General features: G+C 35.4%; 1 protein-coding gene across 1 annotated transcript in view; it reads right to left on the bottom strand.

The window, feature by feature from the left end:
- Nucleotides 1-23877, bottom strand: part of ADGRA3 (adhesion G protein-coupled receptor A3) — a 55512-nt gene that overhangs the window by 19821 nt on the left and 11814 nt on the right. The window contains exons 2-8 of the mRNA XM_053976416.1: nucleotides 20609-20680; nucleotides 12858-12929; nucleotides 10794-10865; nucleotides 9821-9892; nucleotides 8243-8403; nucleotides 7146-7359; nucleotides 6059-6223 (exon numbers count right to left, since the gene is read on the bottom strand). Coding sequence (XP_053832391.1) covers nucleotides 6059-6223; nucleotides 7146-7359; nucleotides 8243-8403; nucleotides 9821-9892; nucleotides 10794-10865; nucleotides 12858-12929; nucleotides 20609-20680 — 828 coding nt within the window. The remainder of the gene's footprint in view (nucleotides 1-6058; nucleotides 6224-7145; nucleotides 7360-8242; nucleotides 8404-9820; nucleotides 9893-10793; nucleotides 10866-12857; nucleotides 12930-20608; nucleotides 20681-23877) is intronic.

Below are 23877 nucleotides of genomic sequence, written 5' to 3'. Positions count from 1 at the left end.
ACATTCTCTCCACTTTCTCCTCTAATTTTACTGCATATTTTATCTGTACAAACAAACACAGATAACAACAAAAAAACCCAGAAAATAAATTGCAATACATCTGTAATACACTGATCATTCATTAAAGCAGAACTGATCCAAGGAAAAAGTAAGAATAGAAGTAAAACATGCCTGAATTAAGGTACAATGCTGAGCAGACAGAAGGGACAAGGACAAGGAACGGCAGCCAGTCTCCCTGCCCCTGCTTGTGGCTCTCCACCCTCTTATATGCATAAGCACTATTTTATCATTCAGAGCACTAATTCTTAAATTTTAAAAGCAAAAAGCATGCAAACCTAAATTCAGTATCTCAAATTTAACAATCCAACATGTAAGGTTTAACTAAGAGCAAGTGAGAGCAAGTGAGCTTCACTGATTCATCCCAGGCTTTCTGTAGTCTCCTTATGTCAAGCTCCTTTAAGAGTCTTTAGAGCTAACATAGTTTTTCTAAATTTTAACTATTTCAAAGGGTTTTGTACAAAGCAGTTGAGTCCAAAAATTGGAACTGTTCAAACAAAAAAAATTGTTGGATTACACTGTGATTTTAAAGTTTGCTTTTATATTTGGACTGCAGGATACTAAATGGCCTTTTATTCACTACTATTATCTAAATTAAGAAATGCTAAGAACATATCCATATTTGAAAAAAAAATTCTCTGTTGGCAGGAGGATAAAGTAAACACCTTGAAGGATGTTCCATTTCCAAGAAATTAAACATTTAAGTAATATTGCCAACACAAAGAAACTGAAGAAGTCAGCACCATTTTCCCTCCTTATTAATCAGTTAAGTAACTCCTCTTACTGAAGATGCTAAAATTTATCACAGTTCTTCTTCCTGAGAGAAGACAATTAGCTCCAGGGATGGATTAAAGCAAAAACCTACACTTCTCAATTATATGAAGTGATAGAAAATATTAACCTTTTAGGGTATACTAGAAGTCTTCTCTTAAATTATTCTTAATTCCAACAGAATAATTGTAACATGTTCAGTAATGGAACAGAGACACTTAAGTAATAGTCAAAATGGCCTGAACTAAGTTTGGGCAAGAAGTAGCAAAAAGATAGTTGCTGGTTGCATCCCAGTATCACACTGCAACAACCATATAAGAATTCTAAGTTGGTAAGAGAACTAATGGAAAAGACTAGATGATAAATACAACAAGCTAAACTAGGAAAAAAAGACTTAAATTTAACTACCTTTTGTAACAGCTTTGACATTACAGATCAGCTCTCCATATTGTAGTATGTATCCACATAATAATTATGTGCGTAATTATGTATCACATAATTTCATTACGAATGGCGACTTGTTACTATGGCCATCACTAGAGTATTTGAATACTAGAAGAGACAGAAGATTATCTGGATATCCAGCAGAGCTTCATCCAGCCCAGCACATATTCGTTCATGCACACTCAGAGCCTCAGCAGCCACCTTAGGTAATTAAGACAAGTGTCACCATCAACCAATACCAGAAAAGAAAACTTACACCAGATTTGGTGACAATGGAGGTAGTTAAAAGAAAGAAGAAAAACATTTAAAAATAATTAGCTAAGATTTTAAATGCCTGGAATCATATTGAGGTATTTCAGAAAACGTAAATTAATTAAAAGAACAGATATAGATTCTGCAATGGTAACATAAGGATTTTAACATCTTTTTAACTGTAAAGAAGGCAAAAGAAAGGACAAAAATCTTCCTCAAAAAAAATTACAACAGTATTGTTGTGAATTGCCACAATTCCAGTAGTAACCTTAGAGCAATGTTACGTGCACCTCAGCAAGCTGACAAATCATCAGACTGGATCATGTCTGGCCAACTCTGGAGAGAGCACATTATGCATCTGCTGGGAAGGGAGGGTGGGACAGCAGGGTACAATACATGTACACTTATCCAAGTCTCTGAAATGTCAGTAGCGACAAATTGAAATAAACTCTGATTCAACACGGACTGGAAAAACAAGTACAAAGATGAAATACTTCTGTGCTCCCAATTTCTATGTATTTATAATAAGTCTTCAGAGAACCAACCCAAAAAGAAAACAGGCAGATGAAGACAACTAATAAATCAGCTGGCACAGCTGCTATGAGACATGCAGGCCCACAAATACCTTGCATAATACACTCAAACCTCCACTTCTAGAATGCGAAGTCAGGTTTCCAGAAACACTGCCACTGGAATATCAAAACATAATTTCCAAAACCATTTATCAAAGCTGAAATTTTTATATTAAGTTTCTACATCAAATATGCCACTTTGAAAGGGGTATTTGTCTCTGTCTTACCGTTTTCCAGAAGTTGTATTTTTCCAAAGCATTTTCAGTAGAAGTGTGGTCAGCTCAGTTTTCACAGAATGTATCACATTACAGACTGAGCATCACATGCCTTGGAATAATTTAAATTCTGTGGTCCTGACAGAGGTTTTATGACACAACCTCCAAGACAAATATTTTAACTGAAATATGGCACATGCTGTTCCTCTTCTCACTATTGACATCTAGTGCTAAAGAAGTAGAAAACAAAACAGAGTTTCTCTCTGGTTTCTCAGACTAGCACTCAAATGTAAAACACACTTTTCAGGAGACCTTTAATTACTATGCTTTTAAACAAGTATTTTTTCTAAGCTATATCTTCTAGAACTTCTACAGCCATCAAACAGAAAAAAAAGTGAGAACACTACTTCAAAGGTTATTAGATTATCACAAGGTTATTTGCCTTTTCTCCATCTTCTTATCTCCACTTTCCCTATTTTTATTACCCCTCTCTTTCATTATTGTCCTTTCATTCTCCCGGAGTTTACTTTGCATTCATGTCCCTACACAGCATTTTATCATCTTTTGCCATGATCTTCTAAAAAGAATACAAGCAACGCCAGGTAATCTTATAGTCTATGCTACCTTTAGAATAAATTTAAATATGCACAAAAACATTTTACTAATGTTAAAGACTAATGTATTATTTGTATAACTATTTAGAAAGCTTTCTACTAAACGGGACATAAAAGGTGGGCAATTTGAAACTCAACAGCTTTGTGCCATAATCTCGCATCACAAAAGCAATACAAATTCATAGCGCCATGGAAACACTTTCAAGCAACAGTGTCCCTTATCCTCTTTCCTCTCCCATGCACAAAACCCCTTGTGTAGGTACAAGCTTCTTTGCAGCCCAGTGGAAACTGAGAGAGGTGAACTGATTTTAGCTTTATCTACATTTTCCTTATTCCCTAGTTTTGCTAAATGAATGTTAAGCTGTATCATTCTCAGTCATGAACTGTTTCTTCCCAATACCTGTATGACATGACCTAAAGAGGCATTCTCCAGTTTCCAAGAAGCCAGAGAGGACATCCTTCCAGCAGAGCTCAAAAGGTCTTTTGAGCTCAAAAGCTCAAAATGGCATGAAATTCTTACCATGCAAACAAAGGATATGTAAGTTTGTATTCTTAATTTCCTGTGAGTCTAAGCTTGAATATCTTTCACAGTTTACCCAACTGCTAGCAGAAGTGCAAATTTGGGCTGTATTAACACTTATTTCATTACTTTGTATAATTAGGTGCTCAAAATTTATCACATATACATGAGTGTAGACAGCTGTGGGGGGAAAGACTGTTCATTTACGTTTAAGCACTTTTATTTCATATCAGGGGGAAAGAAAAAGGCAGACCATGAGATTATAAAAGAATCCTTTCTTTCATATATATTAATTCTGCTTTGAAAGCACCAATTTCTTTAAACGAACAGTAACTTTCAGTTACAAAGTTACAATGAATTTTTATATCATAATTTTATTAGCTTACAAATAGTCCAGTCTCTTTTTATTACATCTTAGTAAATCTCTAAATTCAGCATGATAATTACAGTTTTAAAATATATTACGCCCAATGAGTAACACTTTTCAAAAACGTAATTCTTAAGAAAGAATTCTATCAACTACAAGCATAAAATTATGCTAACCACAACAGTTAAAGGATTTACTGAAGTGGAAGTATTTTTACATGCAAACTGTATTTTCAATTAATCATTGATTGTAAAATACTCAGGGAGATTATCTGAGTAAGACTTAGAATATTTAAATTAAAGAAGACAGATTCCAGGATGAAGTTTTTGCCCAACCTTTACAAACTATGCTGAACTAATACTGAGCCAAAGACACTGAAGACAAACACCATCCTTTGCTATCCCATCTCTGCAGGGATAAAAATCTAGATGCCAGTTTTGAAACACCATCCAGGCTAAAATGACTAACCAGTTCCAACTGAAAAAACCTATAAAATCAAATACACCTAGGATCATTTACAGCCATCTGCTCAGAACCATTTTCTCACTAGTCAAATCCTTATTTCCATATGCTCTCAAAGGTGAAAAATTACTCTTTATTATTACTCTATCCTAGCTACAAGAGGAAGTCTGTTATAGTAAACCCAGACACAGTTAACTTTTCGATAAGCTGAACATTTCCTGAAATCTTATTTCTTTCTACTGAATTCCAGAGGGGGTAAATCCTATTACACTGAACAGCACAGGTTAATTTAATGGAAAACACTTTGAAATAAGCCTTTACCATCTGTTTTCACCTCTAATGGCAAATCAAAGAAGAACAATTCACACTTGTATCATAAAAAAAAGCATAAGTGATTTAAATAGATGTGTTATTTGATGAATACAACCTGCGTCTGTTTGACTTTCTTCGCCTTTTATCTAAAGCAGGAAGTTCTCCTTTTCTAATGTAATGCTTATCCCTGCAGTTGAAACCACCACAGTGTAAAAAGCGAACATGCACAAAGTTACTTATATGAATAATTCCTTACAATGTGGAAGTGAAGTTCTTCAGTAATCCTAAATTGCCTCTGTGCAGTAAGTGATCTTAACACTAATTCCCTTACTAATAGTTCCTCATACTCACCCTTCTCAAATTGTCCAAGAGATGAACATAAAGGAGATCAGCTTGGAAATAATGCTCTCAGCCAGGACTTTAAGTGAATTTTGCTACAACTGGAGGTCTTCTGCAATTGAAAACTTGTTTTTCCCTCCCCTCAAAAACTGTGTCCCTGCAATGTGGTTGAACTTACTTTTCATTTCTTAATGTAAAAGATTCATGGTCTTAGATCAGCTGTATACAAAGAGCATGACTTTAAAAACTCTAATGCATACAGGGAAAGGAAAAGTTTCTAACTGTAAACAAAAAACCAAGCAGAAGATCAACACAGCCAAGCAGCATAAGAAAAGTGAAATGAGTGGATAAAAGCAGTTAATACAACATTAAGAAATCCTATGCACCATAGTGAACACAATACTATTGCAGACACTAATTCTCAGTAGGAACGAACTACTGCAGGGAGCTAAAACACAGAGTAGTCATAAAGGGAATTACCTTACATATAGAGAATCTATACAGAAGCTATCTGTTACAGCTGGCACCTCCAGGAGTAACGTGTTGTTAGAGTGACCAGCAGCAGAAAGATCAGAAAAGGGAAAACAGGTGAAGAGGTAAGAACACTCAACACAATGGAATATCACAGCTACCACTACAGTCCCAACAATCATTAAAAAAAAAAGCAGCACTATTCTTACTGCTTACTCTAATACTCACAGGGGGGAAAAAGATCCAAATTATGTTGCATATTTCTTAAATAGTTGCATATTTTGTCATATAGGAGCAGAAGGCTTTTAAAAAGAGAATGATAACCTAGCAGAAATCCCCCTGTCAGCATGTGGTCTAACTTTATCTTAGAGGTAATCTACAAAAGTTTAACCATTCCAATACTTTCATTTATGTATTTCAAGTACAATAGGTTAGTTCCAATATCTTTCAAGGATGTGTTACCAGGCTCAGAGTTTAACATTTCATTGTATAATTTCTTGCACTTCTGTCAACACACAGTAATTTAGAACAGATAAAAATCTATTACACACCATTTACAAGCAAACATCCACACAGGCGCCTCTAATGCATAAAATCTTAGTTAGAAGTGAAATTAAAGGGACTTTTTTTTTTTACTCTGAAAAAAACCTGAGGTTACTAACCTGAAATCCCCTTTATTGTTCACAACCCTCTCTGGAGGACAGTACTGTGCAGAACTTTCTAACACCACAATGTCTACTGTCCTTGTGTTATTCCCACGTCTGGTTTGTACATGACAACCCCAATTTCCTGTGGAGCCAGCCTGAATGTTTGAGATTGTCAGTGCACTGGAAAGATAAAATAAAATAATAAAATCAAAGAGTTTTGCAATAGCATTTATATAGGCTTTTACCAAAAGATGAATTAAGTACAGAAAGACAATGGAAAAAACATCAAATTACATACAGCAATGAGTGATCTTATAAAACCAGAGCTATTTACATCTCAATGTACTGTAATTAACAGAGAAGTATTTACTATTCTTCAGGCTTTTAGTTTTGCCAAGGTAGGAAACAAAAAGAATAGCCATAGGAAAAAGTCCCCAGACTTCAGAAAGAAGAGATGAGAAGTCCAAATTCCTCAAGTGTTATCATTGCTATTCAAGACAAAATTTTTAGTTGTTTAGAAAGGCCAAACGAAAATAAATTCCCAAATGCATAATTTATTATAAACATTGACGCTCTAATTTACTAATACAATTATAGGATAAATAACCACTCAGTAGATGCTGAATAAGTGAACACTCTACTGCAGACAGAATAAATTACACTTCTAGATCTCTGCTGGAGAACAATATTAATTGTGGTGTGCTCAAAAGGAAGAGTAAAGAATCCATGAGCAATTCAGTTAAATGCCTTGTTTCCAGCATTTTCATAATTTTAACATTCCATGAAAATGAATGTATCCTACCACAAACATATTTTAAATGAATGCATTGGGTGAAACTTGCAGAAAATTAAAATCCAACTGCAACTTCCTCTAGCTAATCCTATTTTAAGCATGTAGGTTTGACCTACCAAATCTCTAGACCGCCTTCCTCCAACTTCATTGTTAATAAGAGATGTGTGAAGATTACTTCCCTGCTAGGGATGTTTCTGTCTACATGTTCACTCAGTGAGATACGAGACAGCCTTACTGGTTATGGAAATAGTCACTAAACCAGAGCAGAAAGTAAGAAGCAGGAAATACATTTTCTCACTATGGATTCACCTTGCAATCAGTGAGCAGTTATGAATCATGTTTTTTTCAACAAAAATACCCTGGGACTCATCAGTTTCCACTATCTTCCCATCCTGATACCACAAGACTTGCATGTCTTGATCAATATATGAAGCCATACATTGGAAGGGTAGACTGTCTCCTTCAAAGACCACCTGACGATGAGATGGAGTCATATAGAAAGATGGTAATTCAAGCGGCGGTTCTAGAATTCAAGACATAAAACCACAATTAATAGCAAGAATCTGTTATAGACCTAATTTTCAAAAGAGGAGATAGATACACTAAATGACTATCAATTATTTATATATCAATATGAAGTTGCATCTGGCAAGATGCATATAAAAACTACATTTATTGCATCAGATATTGAAAAATACAAATTATCATCATATTCTTTTTCAAAATGTGTATTCCTTTACTGTAATATATTTCAAGACTCCTTTGCTAGCCCATATCTAAAAGAGTGGAAAATACAAATTTGAGGGAAAAATGTAATTATGCATTTTAGTTCTTCCCAGTTTTTCATTTTGACTTCAGAAATCATAGTAACATATGAGTTTTTTATTTCTACAGTTGGAATAATTCCAATATAAAAAAAGAAGTTAGTTGGTCATGGTTTTATCACAGTAAGAAGGCTAATCAAGAATAGAATCACAACACAGGATAGCAACTCCTAAAATGAAGATCTTTTAACTTCAGAAATTCGGGGTTAGAATAATTCACATATCTGAAATCACATAGCTAGACCTAGGAAAGAAATTACCAGTTTCTGATTCCTCCTGTGACATTTAGGTAAAGATCTCCAAAAAATACAGATTAGCAGGAAAAAGGAGTTTATCAATAGGGTTACTTATCCTTTGTTTCTACAAACTAACATCCACCATCATCAATTTATTTATTATTTATTTCCAAAAGCAAGCAATAATGAATCACAGCTCAAGATCAACCTTTGAAAAGGAGTCACTATTACCACTGTAATTTAACTGCTGAATTTTAGGGAAATTAAACAAAGAAAAAAGGCTGTTCACTAATATTAACAGAACACGGAAGGCATTAGAAAAGTTTCAGTTGCCTGGAGTGCTTACCACAGGTGAGAAGCTCCTGTTTAACACCAGTCACTGTCTGTGACTGAAGTGACTTGGGATAGGCACATTTAGTCTCACGTACAGTTATGTTTCTTTCCTTTAACCACTGATGCATCCACAGTATGTTGCAATCACAAAGAAGATAATCAGTCTGAAATTCTCTGCAACAAATCACAAGCATTTTCGCTGACAAACTGCAGAATTGCAAGGTCTGAATGTTTGACTTTAACAGTTGTGCCACACCCCTCATTGTCATAGACACAAAGGCAACAAGCAATGTCTAGACTACAGTGGAGTTGCCTAAATCTACCTACTGGAAGTTACTCTAATCCTCTGCAAGCAGTACTCTGAGAACAAAAGGACATATTCCCTCAGAAAAGGAAGCCTCTCCATAAATATGAGGAATATCTAATAGAAGTACATGAAAATAATTCTAGTAATTTCCTTCATGGAAAGTGTTCATGCTAGAGTAATAAGAAAGAATTGCTTGAATGTGCATCATCATAACCTAAGAAGACACTTCATTGCTTCACTGCAGTGATCAAATGCTTTAGCAGTAAAATCAACAGAAATAAAAATAGCTCCTCAACTATTTCTCTTTTCAGAAGCACTATTCACACAATTTTATTCTGCTTTACATGAAAATCATAAGGCTTTTAATTGACTCAGTCTTCTTTATGTAATTCAGTACTTTCTAGTAAAAAGGCATACCAAATCCCTTATAGATATTTGCTGAAGTCAGCTAAATTAAGGGATTAATTAATTAATCTGTTCAGAAATTAATATTTTATCTGTTTAGAAACAGGTAAAAATGCAGTAAAGCATATAGCTATGTCTACACTGGTTTTTGTCTCTAGTGAAAACATTTTCTTTTTCTTTTTGCAGATGTCTAGAGGATAACACATCACAGGCAGAACACTACAAACACTAAATTAACATTCCTATGAAAGCCCATTTGGTGTTTGTTCACATTAATTCCTCCAGATAGCCATTTTTTAAATAACAACCATTCTATCCAGGTTCTCTTGTCACATCTGTGGTGTTGTTAGACAGCAACCTTTATGCAGACAACTAATAAAATATCATGAATAACATCTTATGAACAATTAAAGGGATGAAGGAGGAGAAGAAATATTCTCCTTTATAAATATAAACAAATAATTAACTCAGTGTCAAACCCAGAAACCAAAGCCTTTGATTAAGTCCCAGAACAGTGAACCAACTGTCATGACTACCAGGGAAAAGCATAAGCTAATCATCAGCACTTTTTTTTTTTTTCCATTTCACTTTCTTTCTTATACAAGATTACAAGTTATGAAACCAAGAGAGAAAAAAGGAATGTGAGACTATTTACCCACTGTTATGTGTAACAAAACTATACTGTTCATCAAGGACTAAGATCTTGCTTAGAAGTATTTAGTTCTTTTGCCATAAAGGTGTAAAATGCTATTTATTTATTATAAATTAATAAATTATATAGAAGATATAAATGATATAGAAGAAAACTTTTGGAAGCCCAGATGAGAAAATGGCTTTGTTTTTCAGAATACTGTAGGACTAGATGGAGCAAGTACTTACAGAGACTTTAGTGAACCAAGATGATCAAATGTTCCCTGTGTAAGTGTAGAAAACAGATTTCCAGAAAGATTCCTGAGAAATAAAAGTATGGTCATGATTTGAACTCAGACAAGTGACATGTGAAATAAAAAAAAAAAAACTTCTCTTCAATATAACTCTATGTTTAAAAGTTACAAGGTACTATTACAACACTCTAATTAGTTCACAAGACCATAAAAATAATAATCAGGTCTCAATAGCCTAGAAAAAATCTCCAAATAAACTGTTCTCTAATGCTCCTGGTTTAGGTGAAGAATTTTAAGATTGGGGGGAAAAAAAAGTAAATGCAGAGACTTTACTTTTATTTAAAGCAACAACTGGCAGATGTTGAGCATAGATTTCAAGAAGTGTAAAATTAATTTTGTTGTTCACAGTGAACTGGTGTCTTCCTATTAACATGCTCTAAGAAGCATGTTCAATCTATCAGAATGCTTTTTTAAAATATTAACCATACCACTTTCTGTATATCAGTGAAAGCACTATGTGTAAGAAACTAACAACCAGGGCAAAGAAATATTTCATAGTCTTTACATGTTATCCTCTTAAAGTAAATGAAGGACTTCAAAACATGCAAGACTGCCAGCAAAACAGACTGACAGCAATGCCACTGTAGAAGGCATGGATACTCAAAGAGTCTACAATGCTGAAATATTTTTTTAAAGAAAATATTTTGTACAGTCTCCTTGTCTCCATCCCAGCTACACATTCTAAGAAACTGGAAAACGGCTGCAAGGCCAACAGATCACTGAATAGCGTGGTTTGGGTTGGCCACAGCACTTGTTTTTAAGCTTGCTACTGAGTAACAAACCACAACCATAGGCACTGGCTGTCTTTCAAGAGCACACTTAAATAAACTACTCCCCTTGAAACAAAGAAGGTTAACTTACACAAGGCTAAAACTTAAGTGTATTTATACAGGACCAATTATACTTACAATCTAATAAGGTTTACAAGTCCTCTAAATATATCTGCATTCAGGCAGCCTATTCGGTTATTAGTTAAGTCTCTATAAATAGAAAAAAGGAAAAATTGGAACAAGCTGGTTTATTTCCAAATGACATACAGTCTGCTAATAGAAGCATTTGAACAAAAATTCACGAGTAACAGATTGCACCACATGTATGTTTGGTCTTTTCCAGGAAAACCCACAAGGTACTGCTATAAGGGTGTATACATATGCACACAGCCTCCTTAATCCATCTCTTAACTAATTATAGTTTGTCCATATACAATTCAACAAGTCTAGACTTACCAACAAATTCCCTTAAACAGTCTTGGCTTACATCCCTACCCAGCAAGTTTTCCTATTTGTGCAGTATTTATATATATGTGTGTGTATAAATAAATAAATAAATAAATACAGAGTACATCACTTAATTTTTAAACATGTCAGAGATATAGTGCATTTATTATACATAAAAAGACCACTCCTGTAATAACTAAAAGTTACATATTTTTCAGTATAGATCTCAAATCAAATTGCCAAAAAATTCTTAAGTAATAAAAATTAAGCTTTTATTTAATAATAATCCGGAATTGGTCCTTTAGTTTCATTTTTATGGTTTTCTGAAGTCCAGTTACCAACATACATCCTTTTAAATGAGCCATATCATCTGATCAGTTACAAATTAACATATATACTCTAAAAATTTAATAAAGAAATAGGATGGGGGAGGTAGTACCAAAATCACTAAGACTTAAAAGCTGTAAAAATATTACAAAAATCTGAACAGTGTTTAAAAAAAAAGAAAAAAGAAAATGAAAGCGATAATGCTGAGTTTTTGTTTTTCAAGTTTCATCTGGTACAGAACTTTTGCAGCCAAAGCATAAATCCCCCAAAAATATGTTAATGGGAATGTTGGCAAAACCTTAAATAAAGCAGCATTAATAGTGCTGTAACTTCAGTGTAGTATTAATAGCAAGGGATTCTATGTTCCACTGTGACCTTTGGAAAATAAAAATCATGAGTTTAACATTCAACAAAACAAGACTTGATGGAATCAAAGCTCTGAACAAACATCCACCCAGTGAGGTTTCAAGCCACTCAAGTACAAATAAAAAGGAATAATACAAGCAACTGTCAGAACAAGGGAGGCTGCCAAGCCACAAGCAGCGGATGTTCTTCAGTCATAAGTCTGAAAGGAGACTTTGTTTTATACATGCGTGTGTGTGATATAAGAAACATGTATGTTTACAAAAATTCTGAATTTTAGAAGCATATAATGTACTTAGGTGGGTGGAGAGAAACAAATATATATAGTTTATTTAGCAAATTTGTAAAAATAGAAAAAACAATTTGTAACAGAACACATAGGAATACAACTTGTTAGGTAGAAACAACTTGTAACAGAACAAATAAGAATATAGTTGCTAGGTAAAGGCCATAAAGGCAAGATATATATTGTGAAAACTCAGTAAAGCAAGACTCAAGTATTGTAGAAAACCGATAAAGCAGAACATTTTACTTAAGGAGTCAGCAAAAACCAGGCTCCTGGTTTTGGCCAGGTCAAACTGACCTGAGAGTTAGCCAAACCTCCACTGCACCTGCCCAGAGACAAGGTGAAAAAGCAAACACCTGAGGAAGACCTCTTACTTCATCAAGAAGACCCCTCCCCACGACCACCAGAAGGCACCACAGAAGACTAATTATAGTATGAAGCGCAAAGAGGCGGAGAATGGGCAGGCGTGGGCGGGCAGGGAGGTGTGAGCGTGTGGGATCAATGTGTATTTAAACCTGGAACCTGTCTCACCAGGTACGCATGTATGGTGGAAATATCCCCCATGTGTCCCAGCTAGAAATAAAACATACCTGCTTTACAATTTTAATTGTAAAGTCCTTATTCTGCAACACATGTGTATATATTTAGGCAGCATATATATATATATATATTCAACTTTTAATATATAATAACTTTGCTGTCTAAACTTCCAGAAGCTAAGAGTTACTCTCTCAGAGGAGTTTTTTATTTGTTTTGTTTAAACTGACTAGCATACTTACAGTCTTTTCAAAGATGAAAGCCCCAGAAAAGCTCCTGGATCTATGGTACTAATAAGATTGTTCTTAAGATCCCTGTGGACAAAAATTAAGACATAGCATTTACCATAAATTACACTTTAAAACAGAGATATTCATAAAGATACATGTAACTTGTCTCAATTTGCTTAAGAACCTCAAAAAAAAAAAAACCCACCCAAACCCAGCCCCCCCAAACAAATCAAAACCACCCACCCCCCAAATATCTCAGAACAAAGCACCAAAAAAAAAACAAAAACAAAAACAAAAAAAAAAAAAAAAACAAAAAAAAAAAAAAAAAACAAAAAAAAAAAAAAAAAAAACAAAAAAAAAAAAAACAACAACAAATTTTTACTTTCTCTAATATAAAATCTTTCAAAATTGGAAAAATCTATATTTTAGCTACAAGGAGGAACAGAAACAGCAGGTGTATTCCATTAAACATTCTATCAGTTCATATCAGGTGAAATAATATAGTCTCAAAGACACAGTGTGAACAGGTTACAGCTATGCAGGGTGAGACACATGCATATTACACAGTATGATACTGTGTAGCACATATTGTCTTCTGTAGCCTATCCAATTTTCAATACTTCAGTAGTGCCCAACATCTACCAAAAAAAGCAAAATGTGATCTTAAAAATACACCGAAGACCCAACACTGAAAATTTCCACTTATGTTGCTGGCAAAATAGCAAAGCCCTGGTTGAAAATCCCAAGTACAGCTGGTGAAAACATTTCAGAGCAAATTTCTAAATCTGAAGTTTAGAGAGACTGTAAACGGAAATGTAAAGTATCCATTAAATTAAACTGCTTTCTAATTGTACAAGTGATATAGGAGTTTTAACTCCTAACTTGAGATATTCTGCAGATACAGCTTAATTTCTAAGGTCACAGAAAGCAGCTGATAGCACCTATACAGTTCTGAAGAAACTTTATCACTGCACAAATGCTAAAATTACTTCCACGTCCCTAGTCACACTAGATTTTTTACTGTACTACTGTCTGAAACTTCACAGGCGCTTATTACTATATGCAAAGTTTCTCACTTCTTGGTCATATCCAAACATTCTAGATTTGACAAGAAAAATAGTACTTTCATTCAAAAACAGTGATAGAATTTGCAAGAGTATAAAAAAGATCTCCTACATCTACCACAACATGAATAATTCTGCTTGAAAGAGAACTGTACAAGAGGATTACATCTACCATGACACAGACATGCATGAGTAAAAATATAATTCATCCCAAGATTTCACAACAGCATTTCCTGCAGACAGATTAACCAATCATGGTACAACAGACAGCGTCATGGCACACGGATCACACTTGAATGCTCCACCTAAACATTTTAAATACTTGAAATACGTTAAATTCACCTTGCAGTAATTTAATTTTCATATACACACTTCTCTTAACTGTATTTTCTTCCCTTGCTATGGTGGCAGGAACTGCCAAGTACTTCCAGTGCAGTGGTACCGGGAGACTGAAGAACTGGCTCTTTCAGGCATATAAACACCCTGTTCTACCAGACCATGGTAAATCTGAGACTAATAAAAGGTATTCATCACTCATTTACCATCAATCTTTGAAGTAGAGAAGAAAAATTACTTACTGTTCATTTCAAATTTTCATTTAAAATCACATTAACTCCCACTTAAAACCTCACTGTTGAAACCACTGAGGGAGAAAAACCTTCACAACATGTCTTGGAAATCCACTACTCTAGACTATCCAGGGATCCTTGATTTCACTCTAGAAATTCCAAGAGTACTCCCTGATACAGCTCTTTCATAAATCCACAGCAATGGATTCATATCAATGAATGTCCAAAGTGTGAACTTTTCTCAACCTGCAACTACAACAGATGGGGAGTCTCTGTTTGGTTGGGGTTTTTTACCCTTTGCAGTGGCAGTCCGCGGGTAGGCACTAGCTGTACATCAATCTACCAAAAAGTATTTGCAGAGGAAAACTGTGAAACAAAAGAAATAGCAAAAGATCTCAAAATCAACAGTGCTGACATGTCTAACAGCTCTTCAGAAACAGTGAAAGATGTTAATGCAACACAGGCTGGTACAACTACCAGGATTGCAGCATGTAGGACAGTCTTTAAATGAAGAAATTACAGTGGTAGTTAAACCAACAGACTTGTATTTCTCACATAAAAGGGAGGTGGGAGAGATAACTTTACTAGAAAGTTGTGCCTAGCTTTAATGTTTTAACACCAATGAATACATTCATATAAACTACATTTTTGCATTAGCAGTAAATTAATCATTTCAGGATTCATTTCAAATTTAACAGGAAAATTTATCATTTCAGATGTTGATTTTTCTTTGGCAAAGCACAACCAACAAGATACATCTATAGATACATATTTGTCCAAATGGAAGAAAATCTCTCCAAAAGAAATGCAAAAAAAGGATTTGAGTTAGGGTAACATCTTTTATATTATACTAACTTTATCTTCCACCATCAAGAATCCTTCTAAAAAAACAAAACAAGGAAAACAAACAAAAAAACCCAAAAGAAAAACCACGCCCCTCATCACCCAAAACCCAATGAAGAAAAACCTCCCAAAAAACCAAACAAAAAACCCTACACCCACAACAACTCAAATTACAAGCCAGGCAGTAGAGCAATCTTACTCTGAGAATCTAAAAGATTCTTAATTTTCTCCTAAATCTAAATAACACTGTAAATAAGGGTACCCCATATTCATTAAATGAAGGCCACTAACAGATGTTAGGATAGTAGAAAAACCTAGGTTTCAAGGGATGTGTTGAGGTCAGTCATGTACTCCAAATTCTGGCTCATATTACAACTAAATCAGGTCAACTGCCCCACTGTTACATCCAGTAAAGGCCTGAAAACCTCAGAGGATGCGGATTTCACTATCACACAATTCTGTTTAACCACTCTCATGATAGAAGATATTGTTGTGCCAAATGGGAACAGCCCTTTATCAAAGCCATAAATAAGTGGACAAATAGCAACTCACCAACAAAATTTGTTTTTTGTGCCCAATGTTCTTGTTAAGATGTAAAAAGTATCTTAATGAAAGATTACTTATATTTAAATATGGTTTGCTACATGAAAAAAAAAACCTTTAATTTAATTACACTTTGCAATGAAACATTTCAGTAGCCAGTTATCTATGATTTAAGAGTGCATGTATATGTACTTAAAAATTTACTGCTTTCTGTCTCAGCACAATGAAGACCGTCTTAATTATTAATAAAGCATCCTGCAGGCACAAGCTATGCCTATGCATACACATTGACATGTATATATTATTAAGTTTTCTTAACTACCACTGGATAAGTTATCTTTTCTTCCTTAACACTACTTGAAAGTAAATGTCAGATGGGAAACATACTAGCTACCATGGACTCTTCCTATACGAAATGCTTTTTCAAGAGGGAAATGAAGGAAGTACACAAGGCAAGAAATTACAGAAATAGGTTATACATTACACACATTACAAAGTCAGCCTATCCTTTCACTGGCTCTCTGGAGTGTAGATTTTATGTGGGCAAATCAAACAAATGCTTATGACTGAATTTTTACATTTCCCAGTACCACCCAATGAGTCAGGTTGGAAAGGGCTACAGTGGGTTATTTGGTCCAACCTCCTTGCCACATGCAATCAGCCCAGAGCACACGGAACAGGATTGCATCCAGATGGTTCTTGAGTATCTCCAGTGTAGGAGACTCCTGGGAAAGCTGTTCTATGTCCTGTCATCTGCACAGTAAAGTTCTTCCTCATGTTCAGGTGGAACTTCTGTGCATCAGTTTCTGACTGTTGCATCTTGTCCTGTTGCTTGGCTCCACTGAGCAGAGCCTGGCTCCATCCTCCTACCACCCCTCCCTTCAGGTACTGACAGATATTGATGAGCACCCCTCTCATTTGTGTCTTCTCAAGGTTGAACACACCCAGCTCCCTCAGCCTGTCCTCTTAACAGAGATGCTCCAGTCCCTTCAGCATCTTTGTCTCCCTCCTCTGGACCTGCTCCAGGAGCTCCATGTCTCTCTTGTACTGAGGAGCCCAGAACTGGACACAGAACTCCAGATGAGTTTCACAAGGGCTGAGCAGAGGGGCAGGATCACCTCCCTTAACCTGCTGTCAATGTTCTTCCTAAGGCACCCCAGGATACCACTGGCCCTCCTGGCCACAAGGACACTGCTGGCTCATGGATACTTGGTGTCCACCAGGAGCCCCAGGTCTTTCTCTACAGAGCTGCTCCACAGCAGGTCAGCCCCCAGCCTGTGCTGGTGCTTGGGGCTACTCTTCTCCTGGTGCAGGATCCTTTGCACTTGACTTTGTTGAATTTCAAATTAATATGGAAATGTAATGGAGATTAAAATATTTAGCATCTTTTTGTACAGACACTTTTATTACATTTAAGACAGTTAAAATTTTTGACCTGTTTACTCTTATTTGCATACTTTTTTCCTGTAAGAATAGATGTAGACATAGCATAGTCATTTTCTACTCTAATTAACATACATTTCACTTTCCAGTAAAATTAAACTTTTATTTTGGTAAATTTATCACCCTCTTTACAAAATAACGCATTACCAAATTCACATTATCTTAAATTAACACATCTGTAAATATTATTATTAATTAAAACTATGACTTATTATGCCTACTTGGGGCCACCATTTTTAATGCACTTCCTCATTGTTTTATTTGTTGCTTGTATGCCCCAAAACTATATCCCTTTCAACAGTAACAGAGAAGAATTTTCAGATGTGGATGAGGTCAAGTGATAACATGTTTGTGTAAAATGAAAACCTAAAGTGCAACAAGTCGCCAGCTACAAATACCATGTCCCCAAATTTACCAGAAAAATTAATACAGTGACAGAAATAATTTAAAAATATACACATTTTTCAGTAAAATTTTCAAGAACTGAACAGGAGAAAAAAGGTTAGTATGTTAACAGATTAATTATAAAGTTGTCAGTATTGTTTAAAATTCAATCAATTATTACGCAGATCCATGTTCCTGACATATTCCTCTGATTTATTGTTCTAAAGGCTTTATTTAAATATATAACAGAATGACAAGGTTGGAAGAGACCTTCAAGATCATCAAGTCCAACCCAGCCCTAACACCTCAACTAAACCATGGCACTTGAGTGCCACATCCAGTCTTTTTTTAAACACATGCAGGGATGGTGACTCCACCACCTCCCTGGGCAGACCATTCCAATACTTTATCACTCTTTTCAAAAAAGACTTTTTCCTAACATCCAACCTTAACTTCCCCTCATGCAGCTTGAGACTGTATCCTCTGATTCTGTCAGTTGCTGCCTGAAGAAAGAGACCAACTGAGAAGAGACCAGACCTGACTGCAACCACCTTTCAGGGAGTTGTAGAGAGTGGTACGGTCACCCCCTGAGTCTCCTTTTCTCCAGGCTAAACACCCCCAGCTCCCTCAGCCGTTCCTCACAGGGCTCTCTCCTCCTACCCTACCCTACCTCTCACAGCCCCTCTCCAGCCTCGTTGCCCTCATCTGGATGTGCTCGAGCATCTCAACGTCCTTCCCAAACTGAGGGCCCAGAACTGGACACAGCACTCAAGGTGTGGCCTCACCAGTGCTGAGTACAGGGGAAGAATGACCTCCCTGCTCCTGCTGGTCACACCATTCCTGATACAGGCCAGGAACCATCAGCCTTCTTGGCCACCAGGGCACACTGCTGGTTCATATCAACACATATATGATCTCTACCTGAAAACCACTACAGTGAAACTGCAAATGTTTTTCCTACCAAGTGTAACATCAGAAGGAATGAACAAATATGAAATGCATACAGAAGCTCTCCCCTAGTAAGCAGTAAAGCGACAATCATACTGTCTGAATTAACCATTTAAACACTGACAATTTATTTCTGTTATCTCCATTTCATCTCTTAAATTAAATGTGGGGAAAGGAACTTATCTACAAAGCAGAAAACACATAAGGAAACAAGGGGAAGTATGAATAGTAAGACAAAATAAAATTAAGAAAAAAAATGTCAAAAATGCAATTTTCAAGGCATGGAAGTTATCACGATGAGCATCAGGAAAATAATTTGCTACTTAACATAATGTGAATGTTTAAAATAGTTACTGTGACTTTCAACTGTTTTTCCTTTTACTATTGATTATCTATTTAAGTCTGAAAAACTATTTAAATTACAATAGAAGTTTCTGTCCAAGGTCACAAAACATTTAAGGAGGAGAATTTTACTGTGGTTAAATATCTATGGCTTTTAAACAAATCTTGTATGTACAAAATGAAAAAAAAAGAAAATGTTAACATTAATAATTAGTGTAGCACACTTGTTATCCCTATATTTATAATGAAGACACCTGGCCATTATTAATCTTTTGTTGATGCATTAACTCCTACAATAGTGCACAATACAGAATGTTCTCATTCTGATGAGATTACCCTCTAAAACACGGCTATCCCAGATCACTTTAAATGCTCAAAACTTGATGCCAGCCTTGCTGCTTTCTTTTGCTTTTCTTGAAAGAAGATATTAAAATAACCTAAAAACCCCTTACAAATGACAGGAGTTAAATGGAAGAAGCTGCATTCTTATGATTTTAAAGAAAATTAGGATCTGGATTCATGAAGAAAACTTAAATCATTATCTCAAACTAACTAGTATTTCCTGTCTGAAAATTGTAATGAGTTTCAACAAATAACAACCATCAGCAGATGCCTTTATTACCTAAGCAAATACCATCACTGCTGATAACCTTGCTTCTTTGGCACAGCAACTTACTTCTACAATAAAGCTCATCTGCCAGTGAAAAGATGCTTTCTTCTGGTATATGGGAGAGGGAATAGTAGAAGTGCTTGAATTTATTTAGGTCAGGTGACTGGGATTGGAGCCTTCGAGTTTCAGAGGAAGAATAAAATACTTTTAATTCCCTGAAGCCAAAAGTCATTTGGAACTCTTCCTAGACGCTGTGAGATGATTATGAAACTGGCTACTTTCCCAGTCCAATGGCCTAGAAAAATCCTTATCTCTAAAGTTTATGCTTGCTCCCAGGTAGATCAACCTGCCAATCCTGACCTTCTACCAGCTGGAAAAAGGCTGACTGTAAGGGAAGCTGCAATGCTGCCTCTTCTCTCATAGGCAATGTATCATCTGTAAGGAAAGTGAAAATGGGAAGCAAAAGATATCCAAGAAGTTACTCCCATCAGACTCACTCCCATCCCCCTGTACCTTTGGCATATACCAAAGCTGTGGAGTAAGCAGTAAAACTCTCAAAATAAATGTCAACAACAAATCTTTAATAAATCCACTCTCTCTTAGGGGCTCTAATACATCTGCTTCCTCTGCAAATATACTTTGCAACTGTTCAATAAATGGTTTGACACTTAAGAAATTAAAGTAATTTTCTTTACAACATAGTGTTTGTATAATGAAACAACCAACAAAGCAAATCCAGCCATCATAGCATTCTAGTAAAATTCCCACTGAAACTGCCCTCTCACCTGCAGGTGAGATTCTCTCTTTTTTGCTGTTACATGTCATTCATACTATTGAATAATTCATTCATACATATTAAAAGAACACTTAGTTATGTTAAATCTTCAATCACAAAAAATACATAAAAATAAATAACAGATCCCTTATTTAAGACATTCTGTTCTAAGAATTATTAATGAAACAAACAGTATATCACTTCATTTTTAAAGTGAAAATAGCTTTTCAAGAAGTACTTACAATCTTTCTAGAAGGTGTAATCCAGAGAAGGAACCATTCTTCAACTCTGTTATTTTATTGTTACTTAAAATCCTGTAAACAAAACCAATCAAGAACAATGTATTACAAGTTTGGTAACAAAATTTTTTGCTACCGCTTACACTTCTTTTGTAACTCTTTTTGTTTAACAGCCTGTGTATCCAACTACAATGCCTAGCTCATTGTCTTGAGGTGTATACAACAGCACTGCTTAAATATTATGAAGGAGAAAAAGAAGGTTTTGTATGTCATCTGTTTTAAGTACCATGCAAGCTTACATATATATATAACATCTGAAAGGAAATACACCCATTCAGGATTATCCTAATAAGACCCAGAAGTGGTATAGTAGAAATGAGGTATTAAAGAACCAATCAGTACATTCAATATTCTTGTCTTCTGTACCCATCTGTACCAAACCAAGCAGCATCTTTTGCCTGGATCAGGTCTATCTTGCCAAGCACCCTATCCTCCAATCACAGCCATTTGCACAGATGACAGCAGATGCTAATTATCCTCAAGGTAGGAAATTCGTTGTACAGCTGATATTTCCTTACTTAGAAGGACCTGCTTTCTACACAACCACAACCATAGCTCTCTGTTGGATTAAAAAAAAAAAAACAAAAAAAAAAAAAACAGCCTATTTTCCTTTTGAATCGTGTCAAATTTTGGCACCTGAAATACTCCTTACAAAAGGGTTCGCAGCACAACTCTCCATAAAAAATGTTTCATTTCACTTGTTTTGAAAACACCTCCTGCCAGCTTTATTTAATGTTCCCCACTTTTAAACAGTGAAACATGCAGTAACCAATCCACTTACCCTCTTTTTACTATGTACAATTATGTACAAAACTTTTCCGTTTGTAAAATCCATGTTTTACTTAATTCTTTATACAAAAGCCATTTGAGCCACCTTAATAATTTTTGAGTTCTTTTCAGCTTTGTTACACTAAAAAAATTGTGATGCAAGACCACCAGATCTGGAATAGTATGCAACACACACAGAAGTCACAAATCTACATACTGGAATAATTAAGTTCTGTTTCCTACAATCTCCCTAGCAATTCCTAACGTATAATCTGCCTTTATCACTTGTGCTAAGAATCTAAGATTTCTAGTCAGCTCAATGCCCATCATCTTATATAAGACAGGAGTGGTTTTGTCCCCAATAAATTTTTTCATTTTTTTACAATGTGCTGCTGCTGCCATTTTATTACCCAATTACTTTTACAAACTTCTTCCAAAATTCTTCACTTTAACCTCATCCTTATTACATCAATCAACTCACTCAACTATGCCAACCCCTTACTCACGCTGTTTTTACAGGTCATTAGGAAATAAGTTGTGCATTACAGTTCTCTATGACTCCACTCCACTGAGAAGGATTTACTGCCACACCCTCTTCCTATCCTTTAGCAAGTCAGCTGATGATCTGATGATTCTCCATTTAAGACTGATGTACTTTTTTCATCAAATGCCTTTGGCAAGGGACAGAAAAGCATGTTTCATTATAACAGCTGGATCAACCTTGCAAATATTTTGCTAACTCTGAAGAACTCCAAAGGACTCTGAAGAGAGCTTCTCATTACAGAAAATGTAAATTTTCCACAGTACCTTTATCCAGGAACTCAATATATTTATTATAAATTCTACTGATTTTTCAACACAAACATCAGACTTGGAACCATGCAGATAGTGATGCACTTTTTAAAATGAGCATTTGCTATCCTCCAGTCCTCAAAAATCATGTTCATTCTAAGCAAGACTTCAGAAATTTCATCTCCGAGTTCTTCTAAAAGCTCTTCAGTCACACCATCTTGTCCTGGAAATTTATTCACTCTGTCAAGTTGTTCCACAACTTCTGCTACAGTCACTTCAATTTCAGACAGATCCTCTATCAAATACATCTTTCATATCCAACATGTCCCCACACTTCTTCGCTTACATCAATGACATTGTCAGGCTGGGTAACTACTTCTGCACTTAAAGGTGTCACACTATGAGATTTCTTTCCAGTCCACTACATGTTTCAGATGTCCTTTACAACAGTCATAAACCAAACACACACACACATCCCCCTCTTTCCTCCAGCACATAAAATTTACTATGTAATGACAAGGATTAATACTTCAAAACACACAATGAATAAGATAAAACTAAAATACAGATACAGCAATTTGTGAAAACAGCATCACTGACACAACTCTATATTACACTACATATTTTTCTTCTCCAGGTTTCTCAAAGATTACCTCAAGACTCCGTAGTTTAGACAAACACAGAGCAGGCATCTTTTGTCAAAAGTTCTGACTCTGACTCAAACTCTCTCTCTCATCTCACATACACAAAGTCAAGACAGCTGAACAAACTGTTTGAAAATCCTTTTATTTCCAGCCTGATGGTAGGAAGGTTTGAAAATTCTTGAAGTTAATCTTAAATCATTCAACAAAAGTAACATGTTACGAGGAGATTACATTCCTCCTTCTCACCTCCCAATCATACCATGTCTTTCTGCAGCTCATCTCAACTCATCCCTGGTGTCCATTGCTCCACAAGCTGCAAATCTTAAACAACACATTTACCCAGGGCAACTCCCAGGAGATTGATTTAAATGTCAACTATGCAAGTGTGATCAACCTAGTATCCTACACAGTCATATAATACCAGGTGAAGACTGATCACAGCAATGGTGGAAAGGAAGAAGGGGAAAAAGTACTTAAAAATATACTCAGAAATTGCTATTGTATTGCTATAATGCCTGTAACATCTACTAGAGTGTCAATGAAGAGCATTTGCTCTTGTGAAAACATAGTTCTGTAGTCCAATACATTAAGCTACCTCACAGGAAGAAAATAAGGAAAATTTTCGCTTGGCTGCAGCTGTGATAACCTAGATGAACAAATGAAACAGTGCTGGTTTTTAAAAACACACATAGAAACCAAGGAAGCCCAGGTATTCTTAAAAAATTTACATGTATTTCAATGAATCTTTCCATCAAGTATGGCACAACATTTAACACAAAACCACTATATACATTTCCAAGAGTGCCAGTTGGATGGTAATAACAATAATCATCTACAAATTGGAATGACTGCAAAACTAGTAAAATTTAACCTGAAGCATTACAATTAAACATCCTAAAGTCTTTGAAACTATTTCCCCTTCTACTCAAAAAGGTTTCAACCTAAATAGTAAGTATTATTTGTAAAAATGGTAGGTACTGGACACATCCAACCAGTAAACCAAATAAA

This window comes from Vidua macroura, chromosome 4, assembly GCF_024509145.1.
Source record: "Vidua macroura isolate BioBank_ID:100142 chromosome 4, ASM2450914v1, whole genome shotgun sequence".
Taxonomy (NCBI): domain Eukaryota; kingdom Metazoa; phylum Chordata; class Aves; order Passeriformes; family Viduidae; genus Vidua; species Vidua macroura.
The sequence above is the reverse complement of the archived record's forward strand: the minus strand, read 5'-3'. Positions and strand labels throughout refer to the sequence as shown.